General features: G+C 44.3%; 1 protein-coding gene across 1 annotated transcript in view; it reads left to right on the top strand.

The window, feature by feature from the left end:
* nkd1 (NKD inhibitor of WNT signaling pathway 1) overlaps window positions 1-12,372 on the top strand; it is a 36,092-nt gene extending 23,720 nt beyond the window's left edge. Inside the window, exons 4-10 of the mRNA XM_042488460.1 lie at window positions 870-927; window positions 6,059-6,162; window positions 6,296-6,391; window positions 8,968-9,115; window positions 10,058-10,139; window positions 10,586-10,713; window positions 11,353-12,372. Coding sequence (XP_042344394.1) covers window positions 870-927; window positions 6,059-6,162; window positions 6,296-6,391; window positions 8,968-9,115; window positions 10,058-10,139; window positions 10,586-10,713; window positions 11,353-11,879 — 1,143 coding nt within the window. The 3' untranslated portion in view covers window positions 11,880-12,372. The remainder of the gene's footprint in view (window positions 1-869; window positions 928-6,058; window positions 6,163-6,295; window positions 6,392-8,967; window positions 9,116-10,057; window positions 10,140-10,585; window positions 10,714-11,352) is intronic.
* Window positions 12,373-12,662: the final 290 nt, after the last annotated feature.

The following is a 12,662-nucleotide window of genomic DNA, read 5'->3' as shown; positions in this document are numbered from 1 at the left end:
CTATGAACACACCAGCATGTGCACAATAAGCACACATGCTCCTACACTCATATCTAAGGATTTTATGAAGTTAATTATTAATCATCAGGGTTAATCATCACCTATGATAAGAATGCTGTTAATATGCTCCGTCTCAGCAAAGCCTGTGTGATATTTATCAAGTTTTTGATGACTGTCAGAAAATGTCAGTAGTCTGGGCGCAAGGGAAAACTTTGAAATGATGCCAGGGGTGGGTCTTTGAATGTGTGTATGTGTCGGACTATGTGCGTACGGATGTATGCATGTACATGCGTTTGTCAGCCTGTGAGTAATGGTTTTCTGGCCAGATGACTGTAATGCCACATGGATACCTGAGCCAGACTTTTCCACACTGAAGCCCGGGAATCACATGACCCTCCAGCCTCTGTGGTATGCACTAACAGACAGCGCTGCAAGGAGAGGGGCCATGGATAAAAACAAGCCTCTGAACGCATCGCTGCAACGATAGCCTGCCACCGAAATAGCCCTACTACCAGCCCTCTTTCTCAGAATTCCCTGCTGGGCCGGCGGCGACGTTTTGGATACTTCTTTCATAGTCTCAGTTCTGACTGCCAGTCTTATGCCCAGTTTGTTTCAGTCCTGCAATTACCATGCTCTTAAACTTTCCGCTGCTGTTTAAGCTCAAGAGTGCAGTTGTCAGGCTTTGCTCATATATAGATATATAAACGCTGTAATTTTGATGCAGGCATGTCACTCTGTGTTGGAAAGCTGTGCTGTGGATTTGCACCGTTAAAGATGTTTGTTTTCATGTGACAAAAATATGATACTTCTCTATTATACGACTTTAAACAGAGATTTATGTGTTTTGTTCTGTTTTTTTCTCTCTCCAGGACTCCATGCATGAAGCCTGTGCAGAGAGGATTGGTGATGAACACTACCGTTTAGAAGGTAGGCCGAAGACTACACCAGCTCATATCACTGATTTAGATCCGTTTTATTTCGAGTTGAATGAAAACCTGCAAGAATACAGTTAGCGGTTGCCTTTCAGGTACTTGTGTGGTTCATTTTTGCAGTCGTTCATCCTTTCCCGTCTGCTCCACACCCATTCTCTAAGCCCCAACAATGTGCTGATGAGGTCCCCTTTAACTTCCCTCCCGCCTCTCCACCTCCTCAGTCTTTCATCCGCCCCTCCCCCCGTGGCGCTCTGCAAAGTGCCTCCATTCCTCCATGTTTTTTCCCCAATGTGATGTGATCCTGGATTAAGAGCTCCGGGAGGAGAAAGTCTCTCCCTCCCATTTAAAGACAGGATTGGACGTGAGGCGGAGGCAGAAATGAAGCGATGAAGGAGACCAGCCCAGAATTTGGAAGTGTGGCAAAAAATTCACTTTTATTTCATCTCTGCTTCACTGGATAAAAGACAAAGTAGAAAGACAAGCGATAACGCGACTGATAAATGGAGTATGAAGTGATTTTTAGTCATTTGGCTGAAACAGAGTCTGGGCAGAGGTTGTCCTCCCTTTAAGACAGATGTTGCTAATTAAAACATGCTGCTCTGTTCATTCTCAGTGATGAAGATGAAGGCCCAAAGAATTTGCTTCAATAAAAACATTTGATAGATTATGTGTTAATATTTCCGTCATACAGACCTGTAAAAGAAATGAAAATTGTCCCTTTGAAGTTACTAAGGGAAACTCATTCACTGACATCGAGCAAGAAGAGGTAACTCTAATGTTTGTGTGTGGAGAGATTTCACAATACCAAAACTTTGAAGTGGGCTACATTGAGGTCTCAGTCAGAGACAATGGGACATAGTTTTTCTGCCCTACTTTGCAGTGCAGACAAAAGTTGCGTGGAGTTGTTTGATACCAGCAGGCTGTTCTACACTTTTGAAGTTTGGACGATGACTCTATGAGCCTGAGGTGGACACACCCAAGTTAATTTGTCATTGAGAAAAAAAAATCAGATGTTTGATATGCAGTTATTTTGTTAATGTCCTTTAATAAGAACAATTTGTTATCTAAACAGTGTTTTAGTTTAGTTTGGAATAAGCTGTCCTTATGTGCACATAGCAAGCTATTTTGGACCTCCTCAGGCACACTAAGGCCCAAATAAAGACAGTTGTGGTGGATTTATGATGTCCCCTGCATGTCTCCATTGTCTATACAGCTAACAAATAGGAGTTAAAGAGATACTTCACCGATTTTTAACAAGCTGTTTATCTACACTAGGTGTAAATGAACTGTGGTTACCTTTCTCCAGTGGCTAGATCCTGCTCCCCGAAATGATGCGATGTGTCATTAGGCAGAGTTGTGCTTGCTCTCAGGCCGCTGCTCAAAGTACAGGCTGTACTTCCGTATTTTTGTATTGCCCACCATCCATACCGCCACCTAGGACACGAAGAGTATAGACGTGGATAAGAGACAGACCCGCCTCTCTCTCAAACTCAGACCATCTGGTAAAAGTACAGTGTGCTGATCAGATGTTTCATCAGCTCACTGTTTAACTGCAGCAGCAGGCCGCCATGGTGTCAAATTCGCATGTCAACAACCAACAGAATGTTTATTGGTCCAGTGCAGTGTAGTGCATTCTGGTAGTTGTAGGTTTTCTACCTCATGCACAAAAGTGAATGAAACAGTCCATTTTTCTTTTTTTTCTGGTCATGTAGCACCCGTTTCAAAAGTATTTGCATCTTTCTACTATATAGACAGCCTAGTTTTATGAAAGGACCGTCTTTCTAGTGGTGAAATATTTCTTTAGGTAAAATCTAAAAGGGACAGCAGAGACAGCTGCGATAAAAGGACAACCAACACACATAAAAGCCTTCTTCTCCAGGTTGAAGGAACCATGTGGTATTAACTTGCAAGAAAAAAATAGCAGGGAAGAAGGGCTCACTGACAAAGTGTGTTTAAGATACTTTTTATTTAGTTCCTTTAACTTATTGTCAAGGGAAGGGTTTCATCTTCATCAGCACCTTCTTTCAGACTATATTACACTTGTTCACATGTGGGCTTCCAAAGGTCACAAAGTAGCTAAACAAGACTGCTGGATGATAAAGTACCTTGCTCATGAGTATTTCAGTGGTGGCCTCTGAAGGAAGAGAAAATGTTATGATCACAACAAAGGCCATCCTATCCTTGCCATCCCAAATCCCCTCAGTACCCAGCACTGAGCTGCCCCAGCGTTTGAGCTGGGACAGACCCAGTTATGTGTAATACAGTAGTCTTGCTAAGCTGGGTGTGATTGCTCACAGTGTGTGGCAGTTTTTCCGACGTGCCACTGTTTCTGCATGTGTGTGTGTGTGTGTGTGTGTGTGAGAGTGTACCCGGGCACGTGTGTGTAGCGTTGCTGCTGGAACAGGCTCGGTTTGGAGGGTGCCCGCCTCGGCTGCCCTCGTCTTGCCCCTCAGATCTGATGTGCAGCCAATCCCCTGGCTCAGCTCCTCTCATAAAGAGTCGGCTTATGTCTGTGGTGGGGGGGCCAGAGGGGGAGCAGGGTGATAGCAGATTACTGTTACTCCTCCCGGCATTTCATTAGCTCCGAGATAAGCATCTCACCACCATATTGAGCCTGCTACGGAACAGATTTGCCCTCGCACACAATGTTCCCTTTGAGCACCTCAGATGATCAAACAGCGGGACCCCAAATGCTGCTCCTCTCCAAAAAGTTGGTAAAAGCTCCCTGGGATGATGCCTTTCATTTCTGGCATTTTCCCCTACCCAGGGATGAGACAGGTCTGCTTTGATCTGCTTTGGATCAGGAGGAAAGAAATTGGGCTGTTGTGTCTGCTCTGTTGGCGAGCAAACAAACAGTGTTTCAGATTTGACTTGGCTTAATTAATTAGTGATTCTGTTTTACAGCCGGTCTGATCTTCTTCCAAAAGGTTTGAGAATGGAACTTCAAAGTGCGGCAGAGGAGCAGGGGAGGGTGGAGAGAGAGGGGTGTGGTCTGTGTGGCTTTATGGGTGTGTTCATGGCCTGCAGGACTGTGATTGGATGAGGAGGGGGCGACTGATGCTCATGAAAAGCTAAATGACCAGAGGTGAAACACACAGGGGCTGTGGCTGGGTAAAGGCTGTAACAAGCTTCTGAGAAAATACACGGAAACACATGAGGATGAAACCAAGGAGCTGTCTGGGTAACTGTAACTCACGGAGGCTCGCAAAGGAGCTGACGTGTACACCTCCCAAATCTCAGTTACATGTCGTGTGTGTCTGCGGTCTCATGTGTCAAACAAATGCTGGATTTCAAAGCGAAGAAGGATATCCGGTAGCATTAGGTCTGGGCCATCATCCAACACTGAAACTAAAACACTGAACCAGACAAGGACAGTAGTTTTATTTCTGTCTACCAGATAGTACTACCTTACAATAATGTGCAGTCCAAAAATACACCACCATCAATGTTGAATTAACCCCCTTATGACACAGTTTTTACAAAGAAATGTGTTTGGGAAAATGTGTGTTGTATAGTACAGAGAAGCTGTCGTTGACTTCTATGGTACATGAAATGTCAGGCTCCACACGGGCGGGTCTGGCCGTCATTTTAAGTGCATATGACAGATTAGCCTTCTCTCTGGACTGGCTGCCTTTACTATATGTCTACATGGTAATTTACGGTGAATGGCATTCCATAAAGCGAGGCGCTCCCAGGGGTCTCACGTAGGCCTTTTGATGTTCACACACTGTTTTGGATCCACCATTTATATCTAAATGCCACCTAATATTCTATCATGTTTTATACGTGTTATGTCATTCAATTTTATGTTTGACATCCCCTCTCAGTGTGAAGCCATTGAGTTATATACTTTATATACTGCTGCTAAGAGTTTTAAAGTGTTTCTTTATGTTTGGCTGATGGAAAAGCTTTTGCCATTGGAGAATTAGTGCTGCCACAGTTTTGACAATTTCTCTTTTTGCATTGGATTGACATTTTAGATTCTAGTTGAAGTCTTCATATCACTGTTTAGATTCAACAGCACTTCATCCCTCTGGAATGATGCAATTAACTTATTAACTGACATGAAACTGTAAAAATAAAGTTCTCAGTCAAAAGTTTGATTTGAGTACTGTTTCTCAAACATGGTACTATAAGTGTATTTTAAGTGCTGTGGTAACAAGTTAAAATGTCTTAAAAGATTGTGAGTAACAAATTATGCTTCAGTTTTTTTATGCAAGTATCATTAGAAATACTTTAATTACACCCTACAGGCTTAGTGCATTTGAGCAGCCGAAAATAATTTAATTTGCAAGTTGCAACATTTAAAGGGAAACTAATGTATTTTTCAACCTGGATCCAATGTCCCATGTTTTTGTGTCAAACGGATGAATGGGAGCTACAGTTTTTGAAATGTGTCCAGTATTGGCGAGAGTGCTGCAGCCGCTAGTTGCAAAACAAGCTGCAGTGTAATCCTTCAGGGTGAACAACATATAAGGCCACTAAAATTGCTTGTTTTTGTCACTGACAGACTCAGTTTTTTATTACACGTGTCTGACAATATCATAGAGAGAAATAAAACGAGAGAAGAAAAAAATGTTTCCTGCCCGTTTCGCAGCTGCCGACTGCTGCCGTCTCGCTTAATACTGGACCCATTTTAAAAAATGTTGTTCACATTAGTAAAGATCAGCAGATCATACATTTTATACCCTGAGAAAATAGGTACATCTTTAAATTCTAAAATAAAAAAAACAAAAAAAAAAAACATATGCTACTTATCAAGTTAGGAGAGTCACGATTCTGCTTTATAATTTCAATCTTTCAAATCCAAAAGTTTATTTTGATTGATTTTTGATTTTGAAACTGTGACATCCCTGATTAGTAGTTGATATTTTAATATTATTATAGAAATGCCATTTTAGAATACAAGCAGTGAAACAAAGAAAGGTGTGTGGATTTATTTCCAACCAGGACAACTTGAATGTTCGACACATCTTAATTGCAGCTGCCAAATCCGGAAGTAGAAGCTTACAAGGAATACTTGAAGACGACGATGTATCCTCAGGTTATGACTGCACCCAACGTTTCCATCCTCAGGCTCTCTCTTTTATCTTTGTGTGTGTGTGTGTGTGTGTGTGTCACTGCAGTGGCTTTACCCCCAGAGAAGACAGACAGCTGCTGTGTGGAGGAGAAGATGCAGGAGAGGGACAGCCAATCTCCCGCAGGGCCACAGAAACAGCTCCAGTTTGAAGTGAGTGTCAACACCGAACAGGACGTTTATTACCTCCCCTCTGGATGAAACTAGGGCAATGGCAGGACACACAGAAATACACGCTGACGTACACACTGGGAGATTCTGATGGTTCAACGCTGTGCTCTTTCAGGAGCTGGAGTGTGCTGTGTCTGTGGAGGAGGATAACCGGCAGGAGTGGACCTTCACCCTCTACGACTTTGACAACAACGGCAAAGTCACCAGAGAGGTAAAAGTCTTGATATACATGGCTGAATAAGCCTTTGATGAATGAATGAAGGCAAAAATGAATATAATAAACAGAAAAGAAATACCTCCAAACATCTGTCAACGCCAAACAGTAGTTGTAGTAGGAATTCTTTTTAAAAGTATTGTAGTGTTGTGTTCATTAATGCAAGCCCTTTACAGTAAATTTTTATCAATTTTATAGCCTTGACAAAATGTGAAACGCATCTCTAAATATACATATTTTAAGTGTTGCAAAAATGTTCCGGTCAGTAACACCCTCATTACGGGTATGGAAATGAATCAACAACTTCTTTGTAAATCTTCCGATTTTGCCCTATTCTGGTGTCACCACACCCCGAAAAGAAAGTGAGGATAGAAGTTACAAGCCTCCAACCCAGTCTCACTCCTAAGAGCCAAATCCGTGTGACATCTGTGCGTTTCCACTCCTGCAAGGTACCTTGTGGCTTGCGTCTGCCTGGTACAGATCTGAAAGAACATCCAGAAAAGCCCGTGTTTTTTGAGAACAACTTGAAACAGCGCAAAGAGACTGGAGCTGTCCTCTGTGCGGTTGGCTGTGCAGTTTTTTTGGCATTGCCTGTGGCTCCATGGCTCATGAGACGGCAGGCGGCGGCTTGGAGGGGGAAAGAAAACCTTTCTTCTCCAGCTCTTTTTTTTTTTTTATCCTTTCACACAAATGAAAAAAGAGAGAATGAAACCAAAAATGACACAGGAAGCTTTTATTTTATTTCATTTTATTTTATTTTTTTTACACAGCGCGTCTATGTCTGAAACCAGTATGTGGAACCGGTCCCTAAAGAATTCATAGTAGTCCTTTTTCTTATCTGTTGGAGTCTTTGTGTGCTGTATGTAGGCTTAATTCTCAGCAGTTCGGCCTAAGGAGCTCTTATGATGAAGCTTTTGCCTCCTAAAGTAAAACACTAATGAGATTTGAGATACCGAGTCAGTTTATTTTGCACCCATACAAGTTGACATTTTTAAAGGACAATTAGATTTTGGTTTGCTATGAAAAGATCCAGCATAATTCCTAATACCCACGAGAGAGTCATTATCTCAGTATGGTGCACAAAAACACTCATCAGTGCAAAAATATCGCCTCTAAACAGCCACAAGAGACGGTGTTATTTTATGTGCACATGACGAAGTCCAAACACAGCCAGTTTCCTTGTTGTGAAGTGAGCACTGTCGCATTTTCTGCATATGAATGTGCAACATGTTTTTTGAATTTATGTATACATGCTTTTGTGAGTTTATTAAAAAGTGTACACAGGTGTTGCTTTTCATCCAGATGAAATGAATTTCAGTCATTTAAAGCTACAGTTCAACCCAAAATCAAAAATACCTTTTCCTCTTTCCTGCAGCGCTGTGTGTCAATTCAGATTGTTTTTGTTTGAGTTGCATATTGTTAGATATCGGCTGTAGAAATGTCTGTTCCAGTGTAATGGAACTAGATGGCACTTAGCTTGTCGAGCTCAAAGCGCCAAAAAAATACATTTGAAAAACTCAGTGTCTCTTTCCAGAAATCATGACCCCAAGATAATCCAGCAGTTTCATGTAGGAACTATTTTCTTTCTACTAAACTACACACACAAACTGTATCACCTTGCTGAAGAAAAGGGTGCCTCTACGCACAAATAAGTAGCTTGTATTTGTGACGGCGCGAAATGGCAGATCGTCCGCTTTGGCTGTGTTGTAATATTAGCTACCTCAGTGGTGCTAGGTGAGCTAGCAGTTGATGTACGCTTCCTCCTGTGCGTGATACGCAGGTGTAGATCGGTAAAGAGAAAAGGGTTCCTGTCTGAAACTGCTCACAACAAGGTCTGTGGACTATTTTGAATAACCGGCTCATGATTTTAAAAGAGACATCGCTGTTGAGTTTTTCAAATGTATCTATTTGGTGCTTTGAGCACCACAAGCTGAGTGCCATCTAGTTTCATTATACTGGAGAGAAGGCAGACATGTTTATGCTGTTTACACTCGCAACTCACACCAAAACAATCTATTTATATTTATAAAAAGCACAACAGGTAAGAGAAAACTGTATTTTTGATTTTGGGGTGAACTGTCCCTTTAAGGGACATTGAGGAATTAAATGGAGAAAGTGTAGCACTCACACAGCTGTACGACGACTCGTATCAGGCCTGACATCTCAGTCAGCCGCTTTTGCTACCGCCAAGACGTTTCTTTTCATGAATTTATAACTTGTCTTTACACCCTGTCTGAAAGCTTTGACTTGGAAAGCCGAACTAAAACAACTGACATCAGTGAGTTTCTGTGTTCACTGTTGTCTGAGTCACTTCTTTAAATTCCTAGCTAGCATGAAGCTTATGATACAGTTTTAATGCACAAAGCTACAGAATTTTGAATTCAAACAGTATAGTGATAAGAATAGACTCCTACATTCCTTTTGTTTGGATTTTTTTTTGTAGAACAAGCACCAAAGTCACCAAGAATCTGCAATTTTTATATGCTTGACGATCAAATGATTCTCATCTCTGAAATGGATCTGTGCATCAAGCAGCCTGGATTAAACTCACCTCCACCTATTGTGTCCTGCAGGACATCACCAGCCTGCTCCACACCATCTATGAAGTCGTGGACGCCTCTGTCAACCACTCTCCCAGCAGCAGCAAGACATTGCGGGTCAAGCTCTCAGTGGCTCCCGACTCCAGCCAGAGGTGGAGGAGTTGCACGCAGGGTGCGGCAGGTAAAGCTCACATCAATGCAACGGGCGGGGGAGGGGGAGGAGAGAGGGCGTTTTGGGGTCCCCCTTGTGTTGCCTGCTGTCAGCTCACCCAGAAATGTGTTTGTTGTCATGCAGAAAGGCGGCTGCTTCAGGCCTGTCAGAGCTTTGTTCCTCGCAGTCTCGGCGTCGCTCCATCTCTCCCACTCAATGGGGTTCATTTTTAATGATGGGGGGAGTGACAGAGCTAAGAGAGGGCCCCCCTCCCTCAGCGCCTTCAAATACTCTGAAAGAAACCTTAAGAGATGTGCCGAGTCCTTTTGATAACCACAGCCATTTTTCTTTTCTCCAAAGTTCTCTTTATTCCCCTTCTCCCCCCCCACACCCTTCTCAGAGCTGCCGGGAAAATATAGCTACGTTCAACTTAACTTTTCTCACTGACGACTTGGTAAACAAGTAGTCAGGGAAAAATATCTCAAAAAGTATATATTCCTGTGTGTTTGCGTCCTGTTGTTTCAGCTATAAATATCCGTCAAGAGATTCAAACAGAGCAGGCTTTGAAAATATCGCCCGTTGCCTTCATGCTAATTTGAAACTGCATCAGATCTCGCGTCCTTAATAAACAATTTCTGAAGTCTGAATGTTTTTTTTTTTTTCATTCTGTGCCTTATAAGAGGCTGGGAGTTGAAAATAGAATAAATGAAGCAGTGTTGTTTTTCCTTTTCTATAGATCTTCAAAGTAAAACCCCAAAACAAAGGTTGCTTTCTTCTAAGGCTTGTGTGACTGTTGTCGTGTGTGTGTGTGTGTGTGTGTGTGTGTGTGTGTGTGTGTGTGTGTGTGTGTGTGTGTGTGTGTGTGTGTGTGTGTGTGTGTGTGTGTGTGTGTGTGTGTGTGTGTGTGTGTGTGTGTGGCTGCTCTGTGTAGCTCTCTTTGATAATAGCCTCCTGTCTTTCACACATACACAGACATGTCCCACCCCAGAGAGAAAAATGACAAGTGCATAGAAGACCCCAAGAGTGCAGACAAGAAGACTCGCGCACTGCTAAGGTAAACCCACCTCTACCGTACACCAGTCTCGATTGTCGAAGCTTGTAGTGTCTATAAGAAAAATACAATTTTAATTTGTTTTTAACATTTTACTTATTGTGTCACTTATTGTAAGATTTGCTTTCTGAAAGAGGAAGTGGCTGGGGGCAGTGTTTGTTTGAGGAAGGATTCACACTTTGGAGCTGCTGCAGTCCTCTACTCTTTAATTAGTTCTGCCCAAATTTACCTCTGCTGCACTAAAGAGGAGTCCACAGTGGAGGAGAGAGTCAGTCTGTTTGAATACTCCCAGCTGAGGTTTAAACCTGTGATTTTCCAGTCACAATCTCACTTCTCTAACAATTACTGCGCTACTGCCTGATCATAAGGAACACTTGTTTTACTTTCTCTACACTGAACCTCTCTGGCCCAAGCTGCTACCTAATGAGAGGTGCCGCTTGTGTCCACAGGCGCCACCACAGTGACCACCACACCCAGCCGGGCTGCCAGCGCCACTGTGTGGATGAGAACCTGGAACGCAGGAACCACTACTTGGACCTGGCAGGCATCGAAAACTACACATCCCGCTTCGGAGCCGGTGAGTGGACCGGGGCCAGGGGTTTAGACGGGGAGAGGGGAGGGAGAAACACGGAGTCGTGGCCCTTTGAAGCTGCATCCAGGGGCCCTCATTACTGCGGCACCTGCTTGGAGCCATTAGGTGGAACTAGCAGCCCACTGAGCTCCTCGCCAGCACAAACATCTGGGCACAGGCAAGCACAATACATCAAGTGTTCAAGGCTAAAGCCCATCAACGGACTGGGCGGTTGTGAAGTGAAATATTAGGTCTAATAAGCAGCGGCCTTGATCTGACGGTCAGTGATGACATGTGATTATTTTAATGTTGGTCTTGTTAGGAAAGTGCTAACAGAGATCTGCTCTGTGTCACATTGTGTCAGGGTTATCCACACGAAGAAAGAACCTGAAATAAAGCTGCCAGAATCTTATCGTGGAGCTTTTTCCTGGATCTTTATTAGGGAGCTGTTGGCACAATAATTTGCTCATAATTGGTTATTTTTCTTCCTTTTTTTTTTTTTTTTTTTTTAGCCCTTTTTAGCACCCATCCAATACTTTTTTGACAAGTTGTGCCAGGATTGTTGTTGTTTCTCTGCACCCTTGAAGTTTGTTGTTAATTCTGCTTTTTCAGATAAATGAATACATGTGTCTGTCTCCCCCACAGCCCCCACCACAGAGCCGACCAAGGCAGAGCCTCAGGCCCGCTCATCCAACCAGACTCGTTCTCGCTCCCATGAACCAGAAAATGGCCACTCCCATTCCCACCACCGCCGTTTGCAGACTGTTGTGGACACTCCAGACAGCCTCCACCCTGCCCGTACGCGAGGAGCCCAAGATTCAGGGAAACACGCCCTCCGCTCTCCGAAGACCCACAGCCGCACGCCTCCTGCGCAGATCAGTAGCAGGGTGATGAGAAGCCGAGGTGTCCCTCCTCCCCCAGCACTACCCAGCCAGACCCCCCCTCACCAGTCTGCGGCACCTTACCGCAAGCACAAGCAGCGGTCCAAGGACAGCCAGGGCTACAGGGCCTTAGGCTCTCTGGCTCCGGGACCAGTGGTGGAGAAGGAGCAGGTTAGGGACCTGCCCAGCGTGCTGCTGTACGAGGGGGGGCTGGCGCAAGTGGTGCAGCGGCACGAGCACCACCACCACCATGAACACCATCACCACTACCACCACTTTTACCAGTCCTGAATCTCCAGCCTGCCTGGGACAGCTCAGCACTCCTGCAGCACCACAAAACCCTCCCTCCTCCAACACCAGGCCGACCCTACATCGTGCAGCTCTGCAGTGCCTTTGTAGTGGACACAGGACATGGGTTGGTGAGGAGGATCATGGGAGGGGTTTCCCAGTGCTGAGAGGTTATTAATCAGTGTTATAAAGAGGTTGGTCAGATATACAAAAGCTCGGGTATGCAGCAGGACAGTGATTCAGGGCCGCGGTAGGACCAGGGCTGGGGCTGGAGAGGAGGCACAGGGGGACAATTTGATAAACAACCCCGGAGTTCCTGTCGCCGTCGACCCTGTAATCCTCTACCTGATGAACTCTACGGCTCCAAACCAGCACCACAACCCTTCCAGACCACTAAGCCAAAAGGTTTTCACGGAAAAGGAGGGACAAGAGGAAGAAAGACTGTGATGTAAAGATGAAAATATATGAAGGAATATAGCTGATAGGAAAGCAGGGCATCGTGTGTGTGTGTGTGTGTGTGTGTGTGTGTGTGTGTGGTGTCGGGGCGTGGTGTGTGTGTGTGTGTGTGTGTGTGTGTGTGTGTGTGTGTGTGTGTGTGTGTGTGTGTGTGTGTGTGTGTGTGTGTGTAAAACAGTGTGTGAATGTGCCAGGGTAGCAAGAGTGTGTGCGTTTGCGAGTGTCACGACACTGGTGTCTGTCGAAAACCACTTGAAGTGCGCTCCTGGGTGCGTGAGTATTTAAAGCAGGCTGTCAGGCAGGTTTTTGAAGATGAAAATGAAGATTCTG

Source organism: Plectropomus leopardus, chromosome 1 (genome assembly GCF_008729295.1).
Source record: "Plectropomus leopardus isolate mb chromosome 1, YSFRI_Pleo_2.0, whole genome shotgun sequence".
Classification (NCBI taxonomy): domain Eukaryota; kingdom Metazoa; phylum Chordata; class Actinopteri; order Perciformes; family Serranidae; genus Plectropomus; species Plectropomus leopardus.
This window is presented reverse-complemented; position numbering and strand designations above follow the sequence as displayed.